This window comes from Girardinichthys multiradiatus, chromosome 7 (genome assembly GCF_021462225.1).
Source record: "Girardinichthys multiradiatus isolate DD_20200921_A chromosome 7, DD_fGirMul_XY1, whole genome shotgun sequence".
NCBI classification, from domain to species: Eukaryota; Metazoa; Chordata; class Actinopteri; order Cyprinodontiformes; family Goodeidae; genus Girardinichthys; species Girardinichthys multiradiatus.
Window position 1 is genome coordinate 1,727,810 of NC_061800.1, and position 26,461 is coordinate 1,754,270.

At 41.7% G+C, this 26,461-nt stretch overlaps 1 protein-coding gene across 1 annotated transcript in view; it reads left to right on the forward strand.

Moving 5' to 3' along the window:
• The first annotated feature begins 2,205 nt into the window (after positions 1-2,205).
• Positions 2,206-26,461, forward strand: part of nmi (N-myc (and STAT) interactor) — a 45,528-nt gene continuing 21,272 nt past the window's right edge. Inside the window, exons 1-6 of the mRNA XM_047371645.1 lie at positions 2,206-2,380; positions 2,568-2,630; positions 8,187-8,345; positions 8,422-8,538; positions 8,783-8,954; positions 21,715-21,821. Coding sequence (XP_047227601.1) covers positions 2,568-2,630; positions 8,187-8,345; positions 8,422-8,538; positions 8,783-8,954; positions 21,715-21,821 — 618 coding nt within the window. The 5' untranslated portion in view covers positions 2,206-2,380. The remainder of the gene's footprint in view (positions 2,381-2,567; positions 2,631-8,186; positions 8,346-8,421; positions 8,539-8,782; positions 8,955-21,714; positions 21,822-26,461) is intronic.

The window sequence follows — 26,461 nt, forward strand, 5'->3', positions numbered from 1 at the left end:
CACTGTGGAATCTTTCCGCTTCCTGGGAACCATCATCTCCCAGGATCTCAAGTGGGAGCCAAACATCAGCTCCCTCATCAAGAAAGCCCAGCAGAGGATGTTCTTCCTGCGGCAGCTGAAGAAATTCAACCTGCCAAAGACTATGATGGTGCACTTCTACACAGCCATCATTGAGTCCATCCTCACCTCCTCCATCACCATCTGGTACGCCGCTGCTACAGCCAAGGATAAGGGCAGGCTGCAGCATGTCATTCGGTCTGCTGAGAAGGTGATTGGCTGCAGTCTACTGTCGCTCCAGGAACTGTACACCTCCAGGACCCTGAAGCGGGCAGGGAAGATTCTGGCTGATCCCTCCCACCCCGGTCACAGACTCTTTGAGACTCTCCCCTCTGGCAGGAGGCTGCGGTCCATCCGGACCAAAACCTCACGCCACAAGAACAGTTTTTTCCCATCTGCCACCAGCCTGGTTAACAAAGCCCGGAAACCACCCTGACACTGTCCCTTTCCCCCACACCCCCCCTTTTTTTGCTGACAGGACACTTGTAACTTGTAACTCTATGTGTTACATTAACGCTCAGCTTGGACTCCTGCTTTACTTGCACTGCTTTACTTGCACAATGATCACCTGCACTGTTGTATTGCTCTTGCATCTTATAGTGCTCTATATTTACTCTCACTCACTTAAAACTGTGCACATATATTTATATTATATTGTAGATATGTTTATACTGTTTAATTTGTACTGTATTGCACCGACTACGCCAAAACAAATTCCTTGTATGTCCAAAAACGTACTTGGCAATAAAGCTTTTCTGATTCTGATTCTGATTCTGATTCTGCTGATGATCAATTTCTTTTTGTTGTCAACCCATGTAAGGTTTTGGAAACCTTTTCATTAAAAGAAGAACCTTTACTTCATCATGCTCCTGCCCAGTGTTTGCCTGCGTTCTGGTCCCACATAACCTCAAACCTTGACACCCAAGGAATAAGTTTGGAACCGATGGAGGAGGAAACATCGGTATGACTGGTCGGATCTGTGCCAGGATCAGGTTCAGAAAATTGGACTTGCTAGATTGTCATGTACTGACATCCATCCTGTTGCGACTTTGATCCACAAATTATGCTGCTGCTGGCTGAGTTTGTTTTGTTCTGTGATGCGTCTCCAATGTTCCATGCTGAGTCAAACTTGCCTTCTACATATTTATTTAAAACTAAAACGATGAACTACATACTTTGTAATTAAGGCTGAACAATTGACTTTCAAATATGACAGAAAGATTTACAAAAACAATTTACCCTGCCCTTGTTGGGCGTGCCCGGATCAGGTAAGTAACGTGCAACCACACATTCCCGTGCAATTACCTGAGGTGTAGGACCCCTCTGGACACCTGTGCCACCATACAAAGTAAACAACACAAAAACACGTTGGCTCTTACACACCCTGTCTATTAGCAGGAATGACAAAAAAGGTCTGAAATTCTTCATAGGGAGAAAGAACACATAAAAGACTGTTCAGTATTAATACAAATCTTTCTTATTCTCTTTTAACTTCAAGTACATATGCAGTATATACAGCATAAAGTAAGAAACAGCTGTGTCTTTGTTCCATGCTATGGTCTCTGAATTCAGTTCAGTTATTTATATACCTGATCCTTTTTATGTCGGTGTCTTTTCTGAATTGTGGGGGTCCATGAACAATAGAAGAATAAATTAGACTTTACATTTAATGTGATCTGCTGAAAAAAATTTAAGAAATTAAATCCAATTAATTTCTTTGTAAAAGTGTTTTACAATTTCTTGAAATGATGACAAAATGTTGTGAAGTGTTCCTACTGCTCATAGTGAACATTGACTGCCTTCTAATCTAATTTGAACCTGGCTGCTTTATTCATTCACTTTGTTATATAATTATATAATATAATTATATAAATTAAATATATTATTGAAATATGCTGCAGTAAAAACAATCTCAGAAATAAACCATATGTGCTTTATTAGCTTTTTATAAAGGTTGTATTGGTCGGAGTATTTAAAAACAGTTTAGAAGTGTCTGACGTTTTATATTTCATCATAAAAACAATTCAAGACAGTAAAACCCCTCGAAAATGTAAGAAGGGTATAATTTGACCTTGGTGACGTTAAATGGTAATAACATTTTACTAAATCATTTTAGTTAACTTATTATATAATGTATGAGGCACACTTGAATGCACCATAATGCGCGTGGCCATGAAATGTGTAGATGCGCGTGACCGCAGAGCAGACTGAACTGACGCCGGAACCCGACTCCAAGGAACAGTTTCTAAAGAACTTACCTTTTAGAACTGTCACGTAAAAAACATTGAAGGTTCTTCGGAGAAAGAATCCACTACCAATAAAGGTAGGGAAATTCCCAACTTACATTATAAGTTGTATGTAATTAACCGACTTAATGGTTAGGTTTCGTTTTCGTCGTCCAGGTCATGTGAGACATAATACTGATTGATTAAAGAATAAGCGTTGTTCATGTAAATTACTTATCTGTTTGGTATTAGATTTTTCTTAATGTGATGTTTTCATTTCATCAGATGAGCGGTGTTCCAAAGACAGTCAACCTTGAAGATGTGAAGAAAGAGCTGAAAGCATTGAAGGTGAGAAGGGACACCTACATGCCTCAAAATACTTCGCTTTACTTCTTTTATTTAAATAATTTAAAAAACACATCTACTGTTCGGTTGGTTTTGGTTTCGATTTTGGAAGGTAGGTAGGAGGACGCACGGGGGCGCTATAAACAAGAGGCCTAGTTTGTCCAGGTATATTAAGTCTATGACTATAGAAACCACAGAGCCTAACTTTATTAATCACTTTTTCTGTCATGATGAACAGAAATAATAGCCGGTGTTTTGGTTTTCTGCTGGTGTAATCAAGAACAGCACTGAAGCTAAAAGTGGGCTATAGACTAGATTTAATAGTATTTAAATGACTGTATAAATATAAAGATGATTAGTATTAATATTAGGTAAAAATTTGTTTTAGGTTTCTCTGTTATGAATGATTTTGTAGTTTTATTTGCTAGAGTCTATTTACCTAAGTCAATTTGGCATCTTATTCACAATTAAATGTTTCAGTATTATATAACCATGCATGTTTTGTAGCTTTACAACTATTCTTGCAAGTGTTTGTCTTACATTATTTACACCTTTTTATTTACACAAGTATAATATTTATTAGTTTTGATTTCTGTATTCACTTTTTGTTTTTGAATTTTAATTCCTAATTCTTAAATAATGAAAACTGTATTTCAGTGAGTATTATAATAGTGCTGCTTCTGTATGTACAGACGGCTTCAACATCCTCACCTGAGAAAGATGTTAGATGCCCAGCCACACACTATAAATAAAACATGACAAAAGAGGCAGCATCAAACAAAAATGGGCACTGATTGTCAAAGCTTCCGATTGTTGTTCCAGCCTGCAATTTCAATGAGTTGAGAAATCATTTTCATTTTATGCCCTGTGTCTAACACTATCTGACTATGGTCTGTGGTGCCACCATAGGATGGTGGTAATAAGAAGAACCTGGTATCGCAAAGCCAGAAGCTGGTTTAGGGCATGAGTTGCAATGCATTACTGCTACCACAAGGTGACTATAAATCAGCTGAAGAAAACTACTCATTCTCTCTGGAATACTGTGCACATTGAAATATACTACTGGATTGGACATCGCCCATTAGCCATTTTAGGTAGTGATGTGAGCATGCAGGCTTCACTGCTATGCATTGAGTCATGTCAACAAAACCATGACATCTGTCACAAAAACGGCTGTAGCGCCCATTGATTTCATGACACATATGCGCCATTGCTATGCACTGAGTCAGAAGTACATTAAACTGGTTAATTTTAAAAGCCAATAATGTTCCATTACCAAAATAACATTTTGCATTGAGAGTTTGACTTGGATGTAATTGAGATATAATTGACATGAAAAAAAGTTCTAGAAAAAATGGCCAATGTAAACAAGTATGCCTTGTGAAGTAGTACAGTGTTAAAACTACTAAAAATACACATTTTACCTGGTTAAATAAAGATTGATTAAAATAATATAATACAAGGACCTCAGGATTCATATACAGGTCCTTCTCAAAATATTAGCATATTGTGATAAAGTTCATTATTTTCCATAATGTAACGATGAAAATTTAACATTCATATATTTTAGATTCATTGCACACTAACTGAAATATTTCAGGTCTTTTATTGTCTTAATATGGATGATTTTGGCATACAGCTCATGAAAACCCAAAATTCCTATCTCACAAAATTAGCATATTTCATCCGACCAATAAAAGAAAAGTGTTTTTAATACAAAAAACGTCAACCTTCAAATAATCATGTACAGTTATGCACTCAATATTTGGTTGGGAATCCTTTTGCAGAAATGACTGCTTCAATGCGGCGTGGCATGGAGGCAATCAGCCTGTGGCACTGCTGAGGTCTTATGGAGGCCCAGGATGCTTCGATAGCGGCCTTTAGCTCATCCAGAGTGTTGGGTCTTGAGTCTCTCAACGTTCTCTTCTCTTCAGAAATAGTTTTCTAACCTAACTCTGCTTTAGACTTTCTCTCTGACCCATCTGATGTGTTCTTCGGTCTCCATGGTTCTGTTTGTTCCCTATTGTTCTTTAGCAAGCCTCAGAGCCCTTCGGAGAACAGCAAGATTTAAACAGAGATTAAATCACATACAGGTGAACTGTTTCCTACAGGTCCTTCTCAAAATATTAGCATATTGTGATAAAGTTCATTATTTTCCATAATGTAATGATGAAAATTTAACATTCATATATTTTAGATTCATTGCACACTAACTGAAATATTTCAGGTCTATTAGCATATTAGCATATCATTAAAAGGGTCTCTAAACGAGCTATGAACCTAATCATCTGAATCAACGAGTTAACTCTAAACACCTGCAAAAGATTCCTGAGGCCTTTAAAACTCCCAGCCTGGTTCATCACTCAAAACCCCAATCATGGGTAAGACTGCCGACCTGACTGCTGTCCAGAAGGCCACTATTGACACCCTCAAGCAAGAGGGTAAGACACAGAAAGAAATTTCTGAACGAATAGGCTGTTCCCAGAGTGCTGTATCAAGGCACCTCAGTGGGAAGTCTGTGGGAAGGAAAAAGTGTGGCAGAAAACGCTGCACAACGAGAAGAGGTGAGGAAGATTGTGGAGAAGAGCCGATTCCAGACCTTGGGGGACCTGCGGAAACAGTGGACTGAGTCTGGAGTAGAAACATCCAGAGCCACCGTGCACAGGCATGTGCAGGAAATGGGCTACAGGTGCCGCATTCCCCAGGTCAAGCCACTTTTGAACCAGAAACAGCGGCAGAAGCGCCTGACCTGGGCTACAGAGATGCAGCACTGGACTGTTGCTCAATGGTCCAAAGTACTTTTTTCGGATGAAAGCAAATTCTGCATGTCATTCCGAAATCAAGGTGCCAGAGTCTGGAGGAAGACTGGGGAGAAGGAAATGCCAAAATGCCAGAAGTCCAGTGTCAAGTACCCACAGTCAATGATGGTCTGGGGTGCCGTGTCAGCTGCTGGTGTTGGTCCACTGTGTTTTATCAAGGGCAGGGTCAATACAGCTAGCTATCAGGAGATTTTGGAGCACTTCATGCTTCCATCTGCTGAAAAGCTTTATGGAGTTGAAGTTTTCATTTTTCAGCACGACCTGGCACCTGCTCACAATGCCAAAACCACTGGTAAATGGTTTACTGACCATGGTATCACTGTGCTCAATTGGCCTGCCAACTCTCCTGACCTGAACCCCATAGAGAATCTGTGGGATATTGTGAAGAGAACGTTGAGAGACTCAAGACCCAACACTCTGGATGAGCTAAAGACCGCTATCGAAGCATCCTGGGCCTCCATAAGACCTCAGCAGTGCCACAGGTTGATTGCCTCCATGCCACGCCACATTGAAGCAGTCATTTCTGCAAAAGGATTCCCGACCAAGTATTGAGTGCATAACTGTACATGATTATTTGAAGGTTGACGTTTTTTGTATTAAAAACACTTCTTTTATTGGTCGGATGAAATATGCTAATTTTGTGAGATAGGAATTTTGGGTTTTCATGAGCTGTATGCCAAAATCATCCGTATTAAGACAATAAAAGACCTGAAATATTTCAGTTAGTGTGCAATGAATCTAAAATATATGAATGTTAAATTTTCATCATTACATTATGGAAAATAATGAACTTTATCACAATATGCTAATATTTTGAGAAGGACCTGTACAGTAATTTATTAGTGGAGTTAATGGAGAATCAGAATTTGTGGACTTTTTGTCATGATGTAGGGTTGTTTGGTTTTTGGTTTCAGGGTTTTTCCTTATGTTTTTCACTGTTCAAGTTTTGAATCATGTTTCTGTTTATTTTCCTGGTCATGCTTTTGTTTTGTCGTCTTGTTCATGTTTTGTCAAGTTTGGTTTTCTGATCAGGTTATGCTTTTGCTTCATGTTTTTCTAGTTTGTGTTCAAGAGTCTCTGTTTTGCTCCAGTCACGTTTTGTTTTGTTAATTAAGTTTATTCAGTTCACCTGCTTCAAGTTAATCTGTCTCCTTACTCCACCTGGTTTTCACGCCATATATTCACACCTGTTCTGTTAGTCTTCGCGGAAACATCTTTTACTCTCATGCTCATGTCTAGCTCTCATGTCTAGTTCTCTAACCAAGTCTTGTTTTGTTTTGATCATGCCATGCCTGTCTTGCCTGCCCATTTGTTTTGTTCCTGCCTCCTGCTGAGTGTGAGTTTTTGTTATTAAACCTTTTTTTTTTCACTTACCATCACGCTGCCTGCTCGTCTGCATTCTGGGGTCCAATTCCAAGTAAACCGTGACAGAACCGTGACACTTTTAGCATTAAACAAATATTGGTTTTCCAGATTTTGTTCATTAACCATTTTCTGATATTTGCAATTTTTAAAAAACATAACATTTGTTATATTACTTTTGTTCTGGCCCCTTTAGGTTATTCAAAGTGGAACTAACCTTAAGCTAGTTTTGCTGAATAGGCTATGCTAGCATTTTCACTCTTCGCCACTAGTGTTTATGTTTACATACTCCCTTACCAACAGATAATAATTTACAGCACTTTGCTGCATCGGCTGTCAGTGCTTTCTTGTTTTTTAACTTTTCCGTCTCTGCTCCTCCTTTCCTCTTTGGCTGTCTCTCTGTGTGTCTCCGCACGGCTGTGACAGACAGCATCAGAAACAGAAAGAAGGGGGCGAGGGGGTGTCTATCTTCAGTCTGGCAGCTTCAGTGAGGCAGATACCCAAGTGAGCCGCATGGATTATTTATTTCAAAAAACAGGTGCGATCCATACCGAGTCTTTTGTCCTGCCCTTCAGCGATAGCTGAGCGGGCCAGACCAGCGGCCAGGCCACCGGAAAATGTCCTGGTGCTCCCAATGGCCACACTGGGCCTAGGTGACAGGCGTTACATGAACTCTCTTTTAATAGCCTAGCCCTCCGTTTAGAAATTCCAGCATTGAGGCCAGAAACCAACAAACTGTGATACAAAAATGTTTTGTTTTAGTAATTTAAACACTATACTACTTTACATAGCATACTTTTGTACATCGCTTATTTTTTCTAGAATTTTATTTGCAAATTCCATTTCATTTCCATGGGCTGCACAGTGGTGCAGTCGGTAGCACTGTTCCCTTGCAGCAAGAAGGTGGAGTTTGTATGTTCTAACCGTGCATGCGTGGGTTCTCTCCGGGTACTCTGGCTTCCTCCCACAGTCCAAAAACATGACTGTTAGGTTTATTGGTCTTTCTAAATTGCCCTTAGGTGTGTGAATGAGTGTGTGCTTGGTTGTTTGTATGTTGCCCTGCAATGGACTGGCGACTTGTCCGGGGTGTACTCTGCCTCCCACCCATAGACTGCTGGAGATAGGCACCAGCTACCCAGCGACCCACTATGGAAGAAGTGGTTTAGAAAATGACTGACTGACATGTCAATTATGTGTAATTTACTTTCAAGTGAAACTGTCAAAGCAATATGTTATTCTACTCATAGAACTTTATTGACCTTTAAAAAGAACCAGTTTTATGTACTTCTGATACAGCTTCTGCAGCACTCCTGATTCAATGCATAGCAATGGTGCAATTTTCAAGTAATTTTGTGTTACTTTTTGAAATATTATAAAGGCTAAAGTCGAGAAAGCTGATGATAACAAAGCCAGAATGCTTCTGGAAAAACTGGAGGAAGGTGAGGCCAAGGCAAATGCACAGCAGGAGATGATGGCTTATGTCAAAAAGCAGGAACTTTGCCAGAAAGAATTCAGTCAACAACTGGACATAGTGCAGGTATGTCTGACTTTTTTACATTCACATGTTGTTGGGAAGAAGGAAATTATAATATGTTTTATCACTTTTTATAAAGGACGAAATCCAGAGGCTTTCTAAACACAAACAAGATATACAGGATAAATTGAGTAGATGTAAAGCTGAACTGGAGGCTAAAAGAGCTGAGACTTCAAAACTGACACAAAAATTCAAGGTGGGAATGAAAGTTGCTGTGTTTTTTCTCATTTTTAACCAAAAATTGTGATTGAGGTTTTCTGCTTTTCTGTATATGAATAAGTGGTTTATAATTTAAATAAAAATCACACAAACAAGTAAAGTCATTAAGAATAGATACATTATATTAGATAGATGCTTAATTAAAGGGATAGTAGCATACAACGTAGAATTCTTAATGGTAGAAATAAATGGTTAAAACAAACTCTGTATTCCTTGTCAAGATCTATGCCCAGATCCCAAACACAGACGTGAAGTTTCTTACTTGTATCAAAGAGGAGAAGGAGGAGAGAGATGATAGCTGTCAGTCAATCAGAGGAGTTTTTACCATCAGTCAGAGAACTGCAGTGCTTCTACAAGGAGGACAGGCACTCATCACCTTTGAGGAAGAGAAAGGTAAACAGAACGTCATCGCTGTTGTCTTGCATATACTATATTGCCAAAAGTATTGGGTCACACCACCAAATCAACGAATTCCAGTGTTCCAATCACTTCCATTGCTGCAGGTGTATAAATTTGGTGTTGAGAAACTTCACTGTCCTGCACAGAGTCCTGACCTCAACCTTCTTGAACACCTTTGGGATGAACTAGAGCGGAGGCCGCAATTCTGGTTTTCCCATCAAACTATGAAAACACTCTTAAACCTTGTGGTAGATGTTTACAGAATAGTTAAAGTTGCTGTTGTTGGCAACGGTGATTCCATCAGGTGACTCCATCAACAAATTGGACCTTTCAGATTAAGAATAGGATCTCATCAAAGTTCATGTAAAAGTAGACAGACAAATACTTTTGGCAATATAGTGTATGTTGTTTGACAGAAATAAAAAATATTGTTTTGTCAAAATTCTCATAACACACAACCAGTAACACACAACCAGAGAAAAGCAACACCCAACAGCAGCATCAGACACACATCAAACAATAGGCTTGTATTATTTTCTACCGAACAGCCCACACCAGCACAGTCTGGTCGACGACTGATGCTCCAAGGTAGCTGCGTCTTAAATTCACAAAAAAAGACATACGATAGTTAGTTCTTCCCAGCAGCTGTTATAACTGTATAATCATCACTTCCCCCCAACAAGGAAACTGTTTGTATTCCTGCTATTCTTTGTTAAGGTTTACATATTCTTGAAATAGTCCACTGATCACCACCTGGTGGTGAGTTGGATCCGCTGGAAGAGGAGTAAGCCGGACAGACTTGGTAGGCTCAAATGCATAGTGAGGGTCTGCCGGAAACATCTGGCGGAGCCCTCGGCCGGGGATGTATTCAACTCCCACCTCCGGGAGAGCTTTGACCAGATTCCGGGGAATGACACCGGAAGTAAGGGATGCTATCAAGCTGAAGAAGGAGTCCTATTGGCTGTGGTTGGCTTGTTTGACTCCTGAGGCGGCTGACGGGTACCGTGAGGCCAAGCGTGCCGCGGCCCGGGCTGTGGCAGAGGCAAAAACTCGGACCTAGGAGAAATTCAGTGAGGTAATGGAGGCCTCAAAACGATTCTGGCACCTCAGGAAGGGGAAGCAGTGCTTCGCCAACACTGTTTACAGTGTGGTTGGGGAGCTCCTGACCTTGACTGGGGATATTATTGGACGGTGGAAGGAGTACTTCAAGGATCTCCTCAATCTTGCCGTCACACATTCCCTGGTGGAAGCAGAGGCTGGGGACTCAGGGTTGGACTCTTTCATCACCCAGGCTGAAGTCACTGAGGTGGTTAAAAGGCTCCACGGTGGCAGGGCTTCAGGGGTGGATGAGATCCACCCTGAGTACCTCAAGTCTCTGGATGTTGTGGGGCTGTCATAGTTGACACGCCTCTTCAACATTGCGTTGCGGTCGGGGACAGTGCCTCTGGACTGGCAGACTGGGGTGGTGGTCCCCCTTCATAAGAAGAGGGACTGGAGGGTGTGTTCCAACTACAGGGGGATCACCCTCCTCAGCCTCCCTGGTAAGGCCTATGCCAGGGTATTGGAGAGGATACTCTGGCTGGTAGTCGAACCTCGGTGTCAGGAAGAGCAGTGTGGTTTTTGTACCAGCCGTGGAACATTGAACCAGCTCTACACCCCCTGCAGGGTACTCGAGGGTTCATGTGAGTTTGCTGGGGTGAAGATCAGCTCCTCCACGTCCAAAGCTATGGTTCTTGACCGGAAAATGGTGGCTTGTCCTCTTCAGGTTGGAGGCAATTTCCTGCCTCAAGTTGAGTAGTTCAAGTATCTTGGGGTCTTGTTCACAAGTGAGGGGAGAATGGAGTGGGAGATTGACAGATGGATTTGTGTGGCTGCCGCGGTTATGGGGCGTTGTGCCGGTTCGTTGTGGTGAAGAGAAAGCTGAGCCGAAAAGCAAAGCTCTCGATTTACCTGTCGGTCTACGTTCCTACCCTCACCTATGGCCTAGAACTTTGGGTCATGACCGAAAAAACGAGATCCCGGATACAAGCGGCTGAAATGAGCTTCCTCCGTAGGGTGGCCGGGCACTCCCTTAGAGATAGAGTGAGGAGCTCGGCCATCCGGGAGGAGCTCGGAGTAGAGCTACTGCTCCTCCACATCGAAAGGAACCAGTTGAGGTGGCTTGGGCATCTATACCGGATGCCTCCTGGACGCCTTCCTCGGGAGGTGTCCCAGGCGCATCCCAGCGGGAGGAGGCCCAGGGCACTGCCCGAGACACGCTGGAGGCACCATGTCTCTCGGCTGGCCTTGGAATGCCTTGGGCTCCCCACAGAGGAGCTGGAGGAGGTGTCTGGGGTGAGGGACGTCTGGGTGTCTCTACTGAGTCTACTGCCCCTGCGACCCGGTCCCGGATGAAGCGGAAGACGACGACAACATCAGGCAACAGGAAGACCCAGCTAAAGTACAAAAATATGAAAACGTTAAGACATTATTTAACTCTTGGGGGTCGATTGGTTCTAGGGCTGGCAGTTCGGCTCTCTCGGGATCTGTTGGATTTTTTGGATCTCAATCCTTGGCTTTGGTGCCTGGTACAATGGCTAGGGGGGCGCCGGGGTCTTGGGCAGACAGTGTGTGGCCGGTGATAGGCCCCCCATCAAATGTGGGGCCTATTTCCTTCCCGCCACTCTGCCTGCTGGTGGCTGGTGTCTCTGCCCACTGGTTCTCGGTGTCTGGGGCTAGGTGCTTTGGTGTGTGCCGGCACATTCCCGATGGCTGCATGCCGGGACCTAGATCCCCTGGCTCTGCTAGGCCTCTGCTTGAGGGTTCATGTGCCCCGGGGTCTCTGGGTCCATAGCTGGATCTGCTCCAGGCAGGGCCTGTGGGCTTGTTGCTCCAGCTCTCTGGGGCTTCTGCACTGTGGCTGCTGGGTGGTTCCTCTGCGGCTCTCTTCTGCTCTTCTTCTTCTCTGGGAGGGTTGCGGTAGTCCTGGCGGTGGTTCTCTGGGGTTCCTGTGTTCTGGGGGGCCTTTGGATGTCATGTCTGTGGCTCAGATCTCCTCCGTGTCTGTCTTGGGTCCAGGAGGTTAGGTCTGTGGCTCCTGACACTCGCTATTGCATACTTTTATGGAGAAACCTTATATACACAAATGCGCTCACACTTACACCCACTGGTGTTTGGGTTCAGGTGTTAACAGATACACAGATGTTCTATATTGCGCTGCAGTTATCGACAAATACATCTTGCATTCATTACTACACTGCACTTTTCAGTAACATTGCTGTTGTTAAATATGTTTCTGGAGGTGTAGAAGCAGTCTTCTAGTATCTTGTATTCTCTTCATTCTTCTTTCTCTCCTCTATTCTTCTGTCCTCTCCCTTTTTCCTTTTTGCCCGACCTCTCTTTCTTGTTTCTTTTTTTTTTGTTTTTTCTTTTCTTTTTTGTTTCCGTCCCCTTGTCCATTGCAATTGAAATGATACCAAAACAGTTTCCAATAAAGTTTTTTTTGTATATTTATATATCTATATCTGTATCTAAAAAATTCTATATATATGTGTATATATATATACATATATATATGCATCTAAAGTTGAGCATTATAGCGTTAGCTGTAATGCTCAACTTGTGAAGGTAAATCTGTTGGGCTTCTTCTTGGCACTCACACAATTCTGAGTTCTACTCTGCCAGACAAGATACATTAAAAAACATGAATAAATAACAAAAATAAAAGACATATTTAATTCGTATTTGAGTGGTTATTATAGTAATGTAGTGTTAATATTGAACAAAAATAACACTATCATCTAGAGAAGGTGAATATTAGGTTACTGGCAGCAGTAGTTCCGCCGATTCCCCCCTCCAGGAAGGTGTCACAGCTAAACACAGAGCCAGGCCAGATGTAGGTTCTAGGAAGAGAAAAAAATACAGACCTCTTGCTCTGCTCTCGGTGGAGGACATGTGTTTTCTCTCCCTCCCCCTTGCCTGCTTCTACATCTTCTTTTGTCTGTGTTTTTCTCAGAGCCTCACTTTACATATCCACCAAACTTGCAAATTATGGATTTGGTCAGCTGGTCTCTCAACGCAATTGATAAAATGTTTTCCACGGGAAGACAGGGTAAAGGAGAACCCTCTTGCCCAGCCGGTACATTTTTCTCTGGATACACAATGGATTCGTGGCAACAGTGGAATATTGTGTGCTTGACTACAATGTCGGTTGAGGACGCAGAAGACGTTTAGCAAAACGTGGGCAGCTGTTCAAAGCATCCCAAAGGTGCCTGCGATGCTGGATGGAATCTGCAGAGCGATCAATGCTCAGACTGAATTGTTAAGAGAGCTAAGCCGCAAGTTGGATACAGTTCTTGAACAGAATCGTAGCCTGGAAGCGGCTTTTGGACTCAGAGGTGAAAAGATTTAATCATGGAGAAGGTTGTGTGATGGAAATTGTTCCATAGTGTATGACCTTTAGGTTACTTCACTCCTCTGAACATCTGTGTTAGAGGAGGAAGCTGTAAAAGCCATTATCAGAAGTTTAATGGTTAAGACCCATCTTTTAGGGTGATGTCAGGAAGGGCAGTTAGGTCTGTTCCTAGATAACCTTGTCACCTTTGAACTCAAGAAGCGTCTGGGCCATAAAACACAGACTCTTTGAAGTTGAGATAACATTTCATGTTTGGTATAAATACTGTCTGTAAATGGTGTCCGGGGCTCTGCTTAACTGACTTGCTCAGTGACAGAGTCATTCAAACACTGAATGCCTTTGAATAAACTTATAAAGACAAAGTCCGGATTTTTTCTTCTTGTGAGTCAACTTCTACCCACTTTGATAAGAAAATTCCACAACAGTTGTTTGCTCCAGAACTGTGGGAAAGTCCCAGAAATTTGGATATTTGGATTTGCAATTGAGAGATAACAGTAAAAACTCTTAAAGTGGTTGGAAATCCACACAACTGCTGGAACACTTATTGTTTTTCTAAATCTGGTGCCCCAACGTGGCCTTGGCAACTTCTGCTAAGTGGCTGTCGACAAAATATCTCCTGGATGTCATGTAAACATGGCGCTCTTTCCCAGCAACCCCGAACAGCTGTGACTTTGCAGATAAGACTTTGCAGCCGATTGAAGGACAATGGCGCTGTATCTATGTTAGCAGTCTAATTCTTGCACACACACTCACAGTTCTATATTCGCACCCCCAGGATTCTACCCCACTCTTGCAAAATCTTTTCTTGTGTGTTGCATAGCCCTGCACCTAATTGTGTGATTTCATTACTTTTTCATTGATTTTTAGTTTTATCAGAAGGATTACCAGCGAAAACCAAACATTATTAGTAATTTGGACTCTAGCTGCTCTTACACCAATGACCCAGCTTTCTTAATTAGACTACAGTGGACTGTTATTACTTAGTTCAACTTCAGTACCAGTAAAAGTAATATATTATTAGCACCTGAAAATATGGATTAAAGCTGTTTTGTACCAGTGACTCAGCTTCACTAGTTAGAATTCAGTGGAATGATGAGACTATCAATATTATCATCTTCTTTTAGCATAAGATGCTTTATTATTAAGAGTGGCTTGGAACCAATTTCTACCAGTAAAATTGGAAGGATTATTAATTATTATTACTCCCAAGGATTATTAGTGTCATTTGATTTGTTTTTCTGTGTCTGTATGTGTTTATTTTCTTTGTGATTGTATTGTAATTGTTCCTCCTCATGTACAGCGCTTTGAATGTCTTGTTACTGAAAAGCGCTATATAAATAAACTTACCTTACCTTACCTTACCTTACCTTACCTTACCTTACCTTACCTTACCTTACCTTACCTTACCTTACCTTACAGAGAGAGAACATAAAGTTATAAGTTGAAACAACAGTAGATAATGCAATATTGGAGAGTAGTAGGAGAATGTAGCAGAGTGTAGACAAGTGGTCAGTATGTCATCCAGCAGCATAAGCCTATAGTGGCATAACTACCGAGATAGCTCAGGATAACCTAAGCCACTCTAACTATAGGCTTTATCAAAAAGGAACGTTTTAAGACTAGCCTTAAAAGTAGACAGGGTGTCTGCCTCACAGAGTAAAACTAGGAGCTGGGTCCATAGGAGAGGAGCCTGATGACTAAAGGATCTCACTACCATTCTACTTTTAGAGACTTTATTAACCACCAGTAAGCCAGCAGTTTGAGAGTGAAGTGCTCTGTTAGGAACGTATGGAACAATCAGATCTCTTATGTAAAATGGAGTTTAATTGATTAGTTTTTGACTATCACTCCCTGACAGAATATTTCTAATTTTGGCAATATTCCACAGGTGAAAAAGGAAATCCTAGAACCCTGTTTGATGGAATTCAAATAACAAAATAACACTGAGGTTTTTTACTTAATTTACCGGGGGCCAATTTAATGTCATCCACATTAATTGATTGACTAAAGCTGTTCCTTTTTTAAAGACTCTGGTCAACTTCTCTCTTGTCCAAATTTAAAAGCAGAAAATTTTAAGTCATCCAGCTTTTTATCCAACAGGATTTATGGATAAATAAAGCTAAGTGTCATCAGCATAACAGCTAATGATACTGGGCTGTTATGCTGAGCTGTTAAGCTAAGACTTTTGATAACTCAGGAAGCTCCACTGGATCAAAACAGTCCAAACATAGATCAGATTCCACAATTACCTCAAAAGCTGTCTCACTTACTGAAGTAATAATGTTCGGGGGGCATACCATATATAACATTTTTAATATAATCATTTTTATTTATAAAGAATCTCATAAAGTCATTACTGCTGAGAGTTAAGAGAATGGATGGCTCAACCGAGCTAGGGCTTTGTTTAAGTTTAGAAACTACTAAAAAGAAACCTGAGGTTATTCATATTTTCTTGAATTGGTGATGAAAAATTAGCTGTTCTAGCTTGGCGAAGGGTCATGTTATACAACAGTAGACTATTTTTCCAGATTAAGTAGAACTTCTCTACACACAATACACAACTCTGAATTCAACCAGGGAGCCAGTCTACTATGGATAATTACCTGTGTTTTCAGTATGATTGTGTCAATAAGAGAGCCTTACAGTACATATCCAGTATCTCTTAAAGGTGAGTACACTCTTCAGATTTTGTAAATATTTTGTTAACTCAACAAACAGTCATTATTGTCTAAACTACTAGCAACAAAAGTGAATACACCCGTGAGTGAAAATGTCCCAATTGTTCTCAATTAGCCCCTTTTCCTCCCTGGTGTGGTTAGTGTTACAAGGTCTCAGGTGTGAATGGGGAGCAGCTTTGTTACATTTGGTGATATCCCTCTCACACTCTCTAATACTAGTCACTGGAAGCTCAACATGGCACCTCATGGCAAAGAACTCTCTGAGGATCTTAAAAAAAGAACTGTTGCTCTACAAAACAATGGCCTAGGCAATAAGAAGATTCCCAACACTTTGAAACTGAGCTGCAGCATGGTGGCCAAGACCACACAGCGGTTTAACAAAACAGGTTCAACTCAGAACAGGCCTTTCTGTGGTCGACGTTGGGTGCACATGCTCAGCGTCATAACCTGTGATTTTCTTTTTAAATAGAGATATGAGTGTTGCAAGCAATAATGCAGAGGTTAAAGGGTTGGCGGGGGTCAACCTAACAATGGTCAAGTTGCACACTGCACAAAATTGGTCTGCATGGCTGTCGTCCCTAAAGGACGCCTCAGATGATACACAAGAAAGCCTGCAAACAGTTTACTTTTAGACAAGCAGACTAAGGACATGGATTACTGGAACCATGTCCTGTGGTCTGATGAGACCAAGTAAAATGTGTTTGATTCAGAAGAATTCAATGAAATAATAGTGATTCATTGATTATTGAAATAATTGTCAACTAATTTAGAAATGGAATAATCATTAACTGGAGTATACAGAGTCCAAAGGAGTACAAAGACAAGTGTGTCTTGCCTACAGTCAAGCACAATGGAGGGTTTGTCGTGATATGGCGCTGTGTGAGTGCTGCCGGCTGTGGAGAGCTACAGTTCATTGAGGGAACCATAAATGCCAACATGTACATCTGACATACTGAAGCAGAGCTTGATCCCCTTCCTTTGTAAACTGGGCTGCAGGGCAGTAATCCAACATGAGAACGACCCGAAATACACCTCCCAAGAAAGCACTGAGGGTAAAGGTGCTGAACTGGCCAAGCATGTCTCTACACCTTAACCCTATCGAGCATCTGTGGAGAATCCTCAAAAAAGGGTGGAGGAGGTCTCTAATATCCACCAGCTCCATGATGTCACCATGGAGGAGTGGAAGAGTGTTCCAGTGGCAACCATTGAAGATCTTGTGAACTTCATGCTCAAAAGGGACAGTGGAAAATAATGGTGGCCACAAAAAATATATGAACTTTGTGAAACTTTTTGACATTTTCACTTATCGGTGTACTCACTTTTGCTGCCAGCAGATTAGAATTTCATGACGAGACAGCAAATTTACACTGTTATACAAGCTGTAAACTGACTACTTTACATTGTATCAAAGTGTCTTATATTCTGTGTTGTCCTGCAAAAAGGTATACTAAAATATTTACAACATTATGAGGGGTATAATCACTGTTGTGAGATAATGTAAGAAAGTATGATGGTGCACTATGATACTGTATGTAAGAGAGTATTATAGTGAACAAAGAGACTATCAGTGTATGTAAGAAAATATGATATTGCATGTGTGAGACTATAATAGTGTATAAATTAAGGCCAAAACTGCCTGTCATACAATTCATCATTCTAATGAATAGCATTGTTTGAAAAGGATTACAAGATGGCACCATGTGGGATCGGTGGCATCTTGGTGTGTACATTTATGTAATAGTCTTAATATTAATCCCCCTGATACAAACTGAGTTTGTGCACAGTCCACACACTCCATGTGCATCAGGGGTGCCATGAAGACATCATCTTGTCTTTATGGTATAATTTCTTGTGAATTATAAAACTGATTGGCTTCCTGTTTTTGATGGTTAAGTTAGAATTTCAGAGCGTTCTCCTAAATCCCTGAGTGTCAATGTGTTTACAATAGTGAAGTGAATAAACACATGGGTTAACTTTGAAATGCCAAAGCCTCACTGTTTCCTTGAAGCACTTCTGCATTTACAATTGAGGGGCTGCATCCTTCAAAGGCCGCATTTGTAGCCCTATTACGAAAAACAGCAAGATGACGAAGGCTCCTCGTAAAGCAGCCAACAAATGTGTCCTTCTTATTCCTAGATTTGAAGAATGGATCTGGTGTATCCTTTTTGGCCCACCCTATCCCAAGATTAATTGCGGGTCAAAGCGGATTGTTCAGATGGCAGAGTAAAGAAAAGCTTTGAATAAAATTGGATATATTATGCTTTCGGTGAAACTACATTAACTTTAACAATGTTTTTAGTCAAAAATGTAGCTGTGGACAGCTGAAATTTCTGCTCGATTTAGCAAGATATCGCTTAATTGCAAAAGTTCCTGTTTGGAGATGTCCCCCGGCTCGCCTCGCCAGCTGTCAGCTGACCAGGAGTGAGGCGCACTAAACCCGGAGAGAACAGCTGACTCCCGGCACATCGTTTTCATATTCCTGCTGGGTTTCCCCAAAGGGTGGAAGTTAAACAGATATAATTTAGTCATATGATATCTAAAGTTTATGTTTTATTTATTTATTATTATTATTATTATCCTCTAAAAAAAATTATTTAAACTTTGTTGCTAAAGTCAATATGTTATAGTGTTTAAGTTGTTAAAAGTTTTACAAATAAATTAAACAAATGGTATTTGTTATCAATGTATTTTATCTAAAGTGTTAGATTTTTGTATCTGTAAACATAAGGATTATTTTGAACATGTCTGATTAATAAATGAGATTAAAATGAAAAAAATAAAACAAACTTTTTAAACAAAATAGGATTTTAAAATGGATGTGACATTGAATTTTTTATTATAAATCCAATTACATTTATGGAAAGGAAACTAATAAAATATTTCATAAAGTAAATTAATACTGCTGAAATGAGCAGTTGTTGAGATATATGGACATTAATTACACTAAAATCGCACTCCCAGACTACTCCTTTGCGCTCTTTTATGATGTAGAAGGGGAACCCCGACAGTAAACTGACTGCTGCTACAATGGCTGACAACTGGAGCTCCTCTGGGCTTCGCAGCGGGCTGGAGCAGTGCGGATGTAAATCAGAAGGGGGGAGAAGTTTGCGGCCGGACCAGAGCACAGCGGAACAAAGTGTAAGTCCAGTGTTACAGTATATACGGCACTGAGTAAAAAAAACCGAGGCGAGGTGAGCAGCATGGAGCAGTAGCAGCAGACACAACAGATTATTCAATATTGGAAGACACTACCTGTTGTGTCATTTTTAAAAACGTTTTATATTGGAATATTTAGAGAAACATTTATTAAAATTTATTGTATGTGGGGCTAATTTATCTTATAAATTAATTCTTGGATTATTATTATTAATAATAAAATAATAATTTAGGATTTTTAATCATTAACCATAACAAAAATTTACTTTTGTGACAAGGAAGCATTCTTTCTTGCTGAGCATTGATACGTTTAGCAACAGCAAGTGACATCATTTTATTCTTTTCACATCAGATGCACTGAACAGCATGGCCATAGCATCTACTTTCAACATTCACCTTCGTCTGGAAGATATCCTGACCTCTGACATAGTCTGACATAGGTTTCTTGTTCGAAGCAGTTTGCTGAGAAGTTCCCTGATCACAACTGGCTGTGCTTGGTGGGACCAGCCCATCTGTACCTTGTTGGTTTTCCAGCTCTGATCCAGGCAGGTCTGATCCTCTTCACTTCAGGAAAATAGGCTGCTGTTGTAGTATTGCTGCAACCACCAGCAATGCACCGTTTCACCATATTAATGCCGTTTTTAATGCGCCTTTGCTTCTACCTGAACATTGATGCTCACACAAAGAATGACCGCAGACTTTCCCTTTCACGTCATTTCCAGGCGACTTTGGGCTTGCAAAATTTAACTACAAAACATGCCTATTTTGAATCACAATTGTCATCATGCCTTTAATCCTGATATAATGCCAATTACTGCGCAATTTCTTCAATATTAAGATGTTTTCTTTAATTTCTGCATTTGTGGGAAAAGAGTGTCACAGGAACTTTAAGCCATCAGGATAATGTAAAAGAGAAAAACAAATGTGCAGTTACATTGGAGACAGTAGGATTAACCTTCAGATTCCATTTGTATGGCTTCATAGCTCAGCTTCATGCTGTCGCAGTTGATAGGCGACAGAAATTACTCGGAGGTTACGCAGAAACAGCTGGTGAAGGCTAAACTGTCCAATTTCACAGCCGATCATTTCGGGCCTTTGCGGTTTTCATGGCCATCGAAGGACTTGGCCTAAGTAGCCTCCGAATATGGACACATCATCGTTGTAAGTGATCCATTTAAGTCGTGGACACAAAATGGGTGTCTGAATTTGCAGATGTAAGATATAAGTAGTTGTTGAGTCTGTGTTTATAAACACCTCATTTAGGAAAATCTTCAACTCTCATCCCATTAATCTTCTGTTCTTCCTACGAGAACCAGTGATTTTTGACCCTGCAGCCTAGAGAAACCCAGGTGCAGGGCTTATTTACATCTATTTGCATGTATAGGTGAACTGTGCCAAGGGAGGAGTCTTTTTTTTGTCAGAGTGCCAAGAAGAAGCCCAACATATTTACTTTCACAAGTGGAATATTACATCTAACACTTTAAAGCTCTGCTTGATATTTATAAAAGAAACTTTATTAGAAACTGCTTTGGGATTATTTCAATTGTTGCGGACACGGAGACAGATTAAAAAGGAAAAAAGAGAGAAATAAGGATGAAGAGATTACAAGATTACACCCTGCTTGCTTCTAAACCTGCAGAAACATACACAATAACAGCTTTTTTACCAAAAAGTGCACGGTACTTATGAATGCAAAATGTAGTTAGTGCTAAATGCGGCTCAAGATAGAACATTTGTGTATCTGTTAACATCTGAATCTGAACACCTGTGGGTCTGAGTGTGAGCGCTTGTATATACAAGGTTTCTCCATAAAAATATGCGACAGCGAGTGTGAGGAGCCACAGACCTGCCCCCCTGGACCTGGGACAGATACAGAGGAGATCCGAGTCATAGACATCCAAAGGCCCCCCAGAGCGCTGGAACCCCAGGTAGAACCATCGCCAGGACTACCGCACCCCCCACAGAGAAGAGCAGGGGAGAGTCAGAGGGGAGCCACCCAGCAGCCACAGTGCAGATGCCCAGGGAGCTGCAGCGACGAGCCTACAAGCCCTGCCAGCAGCCGTGTACGCAAGAGCAGATCCAGCAATGGACCCAGAGACCTGAGACCCCGGGACATATCACTCCCCAAGCAAAAGCCCAACAGAGCCCAGGGGTCCAGGCCCCGGCAAGCACCCACCAGGAGTGAGCCAGCACACACCAAAGCACCCAGCCCCGGATACCGAGAACCACAAGTACACCAGCGGGCAGAGACACCAACCACCGGCAGGTAGTGTGGCGGGAAGGAAATAGGCAAGTGAGTCTAATAATGCCACATGTGCACTTAATTACATGTTGATTGGGATGCACAAAGGAAATGTGTTTGGATCCACATGTACACACTGCATTTTATATCCAAATGAAATTACTATTTTTCACATTATATCATTTATGTGATTGAAGTGACTAAACCTTTTTTTAAGTGTGCAGCATTTCTTTCTTACTAAGTTTGCTTATAAAATGTATCTCTGTCATGTTGTCGGTCCTCTAGTGGCTCATCAAATCCTGAAGCGTTCCAGTTGTCGTGTGTCCTGTGAGAACATCAGATTGGATGTGAAACCTAAAGAAATCACCTTGGAAACAGCTGTGAAATTTGAGGTACAATTTTCGGAGCCAAATCTGGACGCAGTCTGGTAGTGTGAACTGATAACTGACCAAACCTAATACCTGTTGCTGAGAGACAATGAAAAGAGGCTGGGACTTGTTTTTTATTACTTTATTGGTAATTATACAACATTATGAACATCAATCACCTAACTAATTACATATATTTATATTATTATAACAAAACTAGAGATATTTAGGAGTAAATGAAGAAAGGTCTTATTTTTTCCAAATTTATTTCCTCACAAATACATTTCCAAAAACCTTTACTCAAAAAGCATTTTTTAAATAAATTTTCTTAAACATAGATGTATTTTCTCCCCTGTTATATTTCTGTTGTAATTCCTTGCCCAGCGGATTTCCCTGAGCCAATTAATTCCCATCTTTCTTTTTACATTCCTTGGTGGTTGTTGAGATGTCTGTTTATAATTTTATTCAAAGAATACAACACTGGCCCCTGGGGATAAACTGAACAATGTTGGCTAACATTAAATAATTAAACTTTGATACTAACTATGATTTTTGCTAAATGCCCAAACACTCATTATTTCACAAATATACGTATTATTTATTTTCTTTCCCAAACATGCCCTTCCAATTGCCCGACATGTAAAATGTGTTATCTTCTATTTACCGCAGTTGCTTCTACAGGCTAGATTAGTCAGTTCATTAGAGAGTGATTCGGACTGAATTCTCAGCCGTGCGCATGGGTGTGACGTGCTGCGCGGTCTCGTTTACCCTGCTACTACTATGTTGAGAGTCTCCGCCGCTATGACACCCGTGAGAGAATGAGAGAACACGGGCATACTTAACTTTCTTACCTTAGAAAACATTACGCCTCTAAAGAACCAACTGAAGCCAAATCAGCAGATGACAGCTTTTTTTCTCTTCTTTCATGCACGTGCACAACACTGGTGTCATTTAAACTTGTTGCCAGAGGGGGCACACGTCTGCAAAAATCATGGATCTTGCAGTATGTTCCTTTAAAATATAGTACTGTAAATAATTAAATTCCTTGTTTTTCTAATGACTCTTTCTACATGTACTCTGATTGATACAAGCCCTATTTTGTCTTGTGAATACCAGCCCAATGTGGTGGTATTTAGAACAATCTGTGAAAAAAATGAATTCGAGCAGTGGCATTATCAAACAGCAAACTGTGCACACATATATAGAATAAACTCGTACTCGTAGTCGTCGTCTTCCGCTTATCCGGGACTGGGTCGCGGGGGCAGCAGACTCAGCAGAGACGCCCAGACGTCCCTCTCTCCAGACACCTCCTCTAGTTCCTCCAGGGGGAGCCCAAGGCGTTCCCAGGCCAGCCGAGAGACATAGTCCCTCCAGCGTGTCCTGGGCCGTCCCCTGGGCCTCCTCCCGGTGGGACGTGCCTGGAACACCTCCCGAGGAAGGCGTCCAGGAGGCATCCGGTATAGATGCCCGAGCCACCTCAACTGGCTCCTCTCGATGTGGAGGAGCAGCGGCTCTACCCCGAGCCGCTTGTATCCGGGATCTCGTTCTTTCGGTCATGACCAAAAGTTCATGGCCATAGGTGAGGGTAGGAACGTAGACCAACCGGTAAATTGAGAGCTTTGCTTTTCGGCTCAGCTCTCTCTTCACCACAACGGACCGGCACAGCGCCCCCATTACTGTGGCAGCCGCACCAATCCGTCTGTCGATCTCCCGCTCAATTCTTCCCTCACTCGTGAACAAGACCCCGAGATACTTAAACTCCTCCACTTGAGGCAGGAACTCCCCTCCAACCTGAAGAGGACAAGCCACCCTTTTCCGGTCGAGTACCATGGCCTCGGACTTGGAGGAGCTGATCCTCATCCCAGCCGCTTCACACTCGGCTGTGAACCACCACAGCGCATGCTGTAGGTCTTGGCTAGAGGGGGCCAGCAGGACCACGTCATCCGCAAAAAGAAGAGACGAAATCCACTGGTTCCCAAACCAGACCCCCTCCGGCCCTTGGCTGCATCTAGAAATCCTGTCCATAAAAGTTATGAACAGGACCGGTGACAAAGGGCAGCCCTGCCGGAATCCAACATGCACTGGGAACAGGTCCGACTTAGTGCCGGCAATGCGGACCAAACTCCTGCTCCGCTCGTACAGGGACCGGATGGCCCCTAATAAAGGGCCCCCGATTCCATACTCCTGGAGCACCCCCCACAGGGCATCACGAGGGACACAGTCGAATGTCTTCTCCAGGTCCACAAAACACATGTGAACCGGTTGGGCAAACTCCCATGAACCCTCGAGCACCCTGTAGAGGGTATAGAGCTGGTCCAGTGTTCCACGGCCTGGACGAAAACCACACTGCTCCTCCTGAAGCCGAGGTTCGACTATCGGTCGGACTCTCCTCTCCAATACCCTGGCGTAGGCCTTATCAGGGATGCTGAGGAGTGTGATCCCCCTGTAGTTGGAACACAGCCTCCGGTCCCCCTTCTTATGAAGCATCGACAATAGATGTGGAGAACATGGTCCACTCGGACTCGATGTCTCCAACATCCCCCGGGATCTGGTCGAAGCTCTCCCGAAGGTGGGAGTTGAATACATCCCTGGCCGAGGGCTCCGCCAGGCGTTCCCAGCAGACCCTCACTATGCGCTTGGGCCTGCCAAGTCTGTCCGGCTTTCTCCTCCTCCAGTGGATCCAACTCACCACCAGGTGGTGATCAGTGGACAGCTCAGCCCCTCTCTTCACCCGAGTGTCCAAAACATGCGGCCGAAGGTCTGATGATACGACAACAAAGTCGATCATCGACTTCCTGCCTACGGTGTCCTGGTGCCAAGTGCACTGATGGACACCCTTATGTTTGAACATGGTGTTCGTTATGGACAATCCGTGACTAGCACAGAAGTCCAATAACAAAACACTGCTTGGATTCAGATCGGGGAGGCCATTCCTCCTGATCACGCCTCTCCAGGATGGCCATCCGGGAGGGGCCGAATAAACTCCATACTATCAAAATGTATTAACAAAGTAATTAAACTCCACGTTAACATAATTCAATTAACAAACTCTTAAACTAGGCTAGTAACATTCAACTACGCTACCAAGTAAAAATAAAAGAATAAGAAAAAATAACAAACTATAAGAAAGGAACTATAGAATAAAACTGAAACCAATAAGCAAAAAATGATGCAATGAAACTTGTCTTATTTCCGGATACGGTTGTCTGATGTATCTTACTTAACTTCTTTGGATATAAGGATGTAGTCCTTTATTCGGCAAGTGAGATCAGGACATTCAGATTCTCACGTGCTTGTCTTCCCTTCCCTGGCCACAGCGACTGAAGAAGTGCTTAGGCAGATGTTGTCCAGTGTAGCAAGTGGTTTATTTACAAAACATTGTGAAAAGAAATATTTACAAAAATCCTAAAACCAATAACTCATAAGTTAACATGGTGCAAATGATCATAACTGAACTTAAAGCAACCAAAATGAATGTCAAGTGCACTCAGCTACACTAAACGAGAACTCTCCTCCCGAGCAAGTGAATACTCTCAAGCTATTCCAACAAAATGGTCTACAATGGGAATTTCCAAATAATAGATAAGACTAAACATTACTATCCTCAACCTATTGATTCTACTTCCTGCCAGCAACATTTAAACAACTTTTAGAGTTTAACCATTACATAAAAAATAGTATATAGAAACTAAGGCAAACAAAGTAGTTTAAGTTGACTTTATGAAATTACAAACATTGGTTACAAACCTGGTCCCTTCCTGTGACATCAGTTTTATACAGAAAGCTATAAATACAGGAAGCTATGCAGCACTTCCTCCTTTTAGGCAAGGTGATTAAATCATGTAGATTTTAATTAAAAGCAGTTTTTACAAAATTATTTCTGTGTCTTTTAAATGAACATTTTGTTCCAAAAATAACTCCTGTCTCAAAGAAGGCCAAAGCATCAGGGTTGGAAGACCTTTGACCTATATCACTGACTAGTATTTTTTGCAAGTGCATGGAAAGGGTCTTTTTTTTTTTTTTTTGCGGCACTAGCGGCCTTTATTGTTAATATTTCGATACTAGGTAGACAGGAAAGAGGGGCAAAGAGAAGGGGCGATGTTCGGCAAAGGTCACTGGGTCTGGGACTTGAACCCAGGACAGCTGCACCGAGGGCTATAGGCTCTGCACATGGTCGCACGCTTAACCCCTACACCACCAGCACTGCCCCCGGATCAGTTTGCATACAATGTACAGTGTAGCATCAGCGGTAGAGGTCTTGCCGATGCTACACTGTACATTGATAAATAGAGTCAGTAAACGTCTGCTGCAGCCTAGAATTTATGCCATGTTATTATTTATTAATTGTAGTTTAGCTTTTAATTGTATGCAAACACATAAATTAGTTTAGTGGCTTTGTGATATTAATATTAACAGAAACATCATTCAGTGGGTAAAGGAGTTTTTAAAAGATTGACCACAAAGAGTACGATGTGGTGACATCACCTATATACGGTCATTGTAAATACAGGAGCACCCCAAAGAAGTGTGATTTCTCCTGTTTCGTTCTCCTTTACATGAAAAAGACGCAACTTATAAACGCAAATAGCCAACTGTATAAGTATGCAGGTGTTGGTTGGTCTTGCAGTCAAATCATTTTTGGAAAATATTCTGCGAATTTGAAC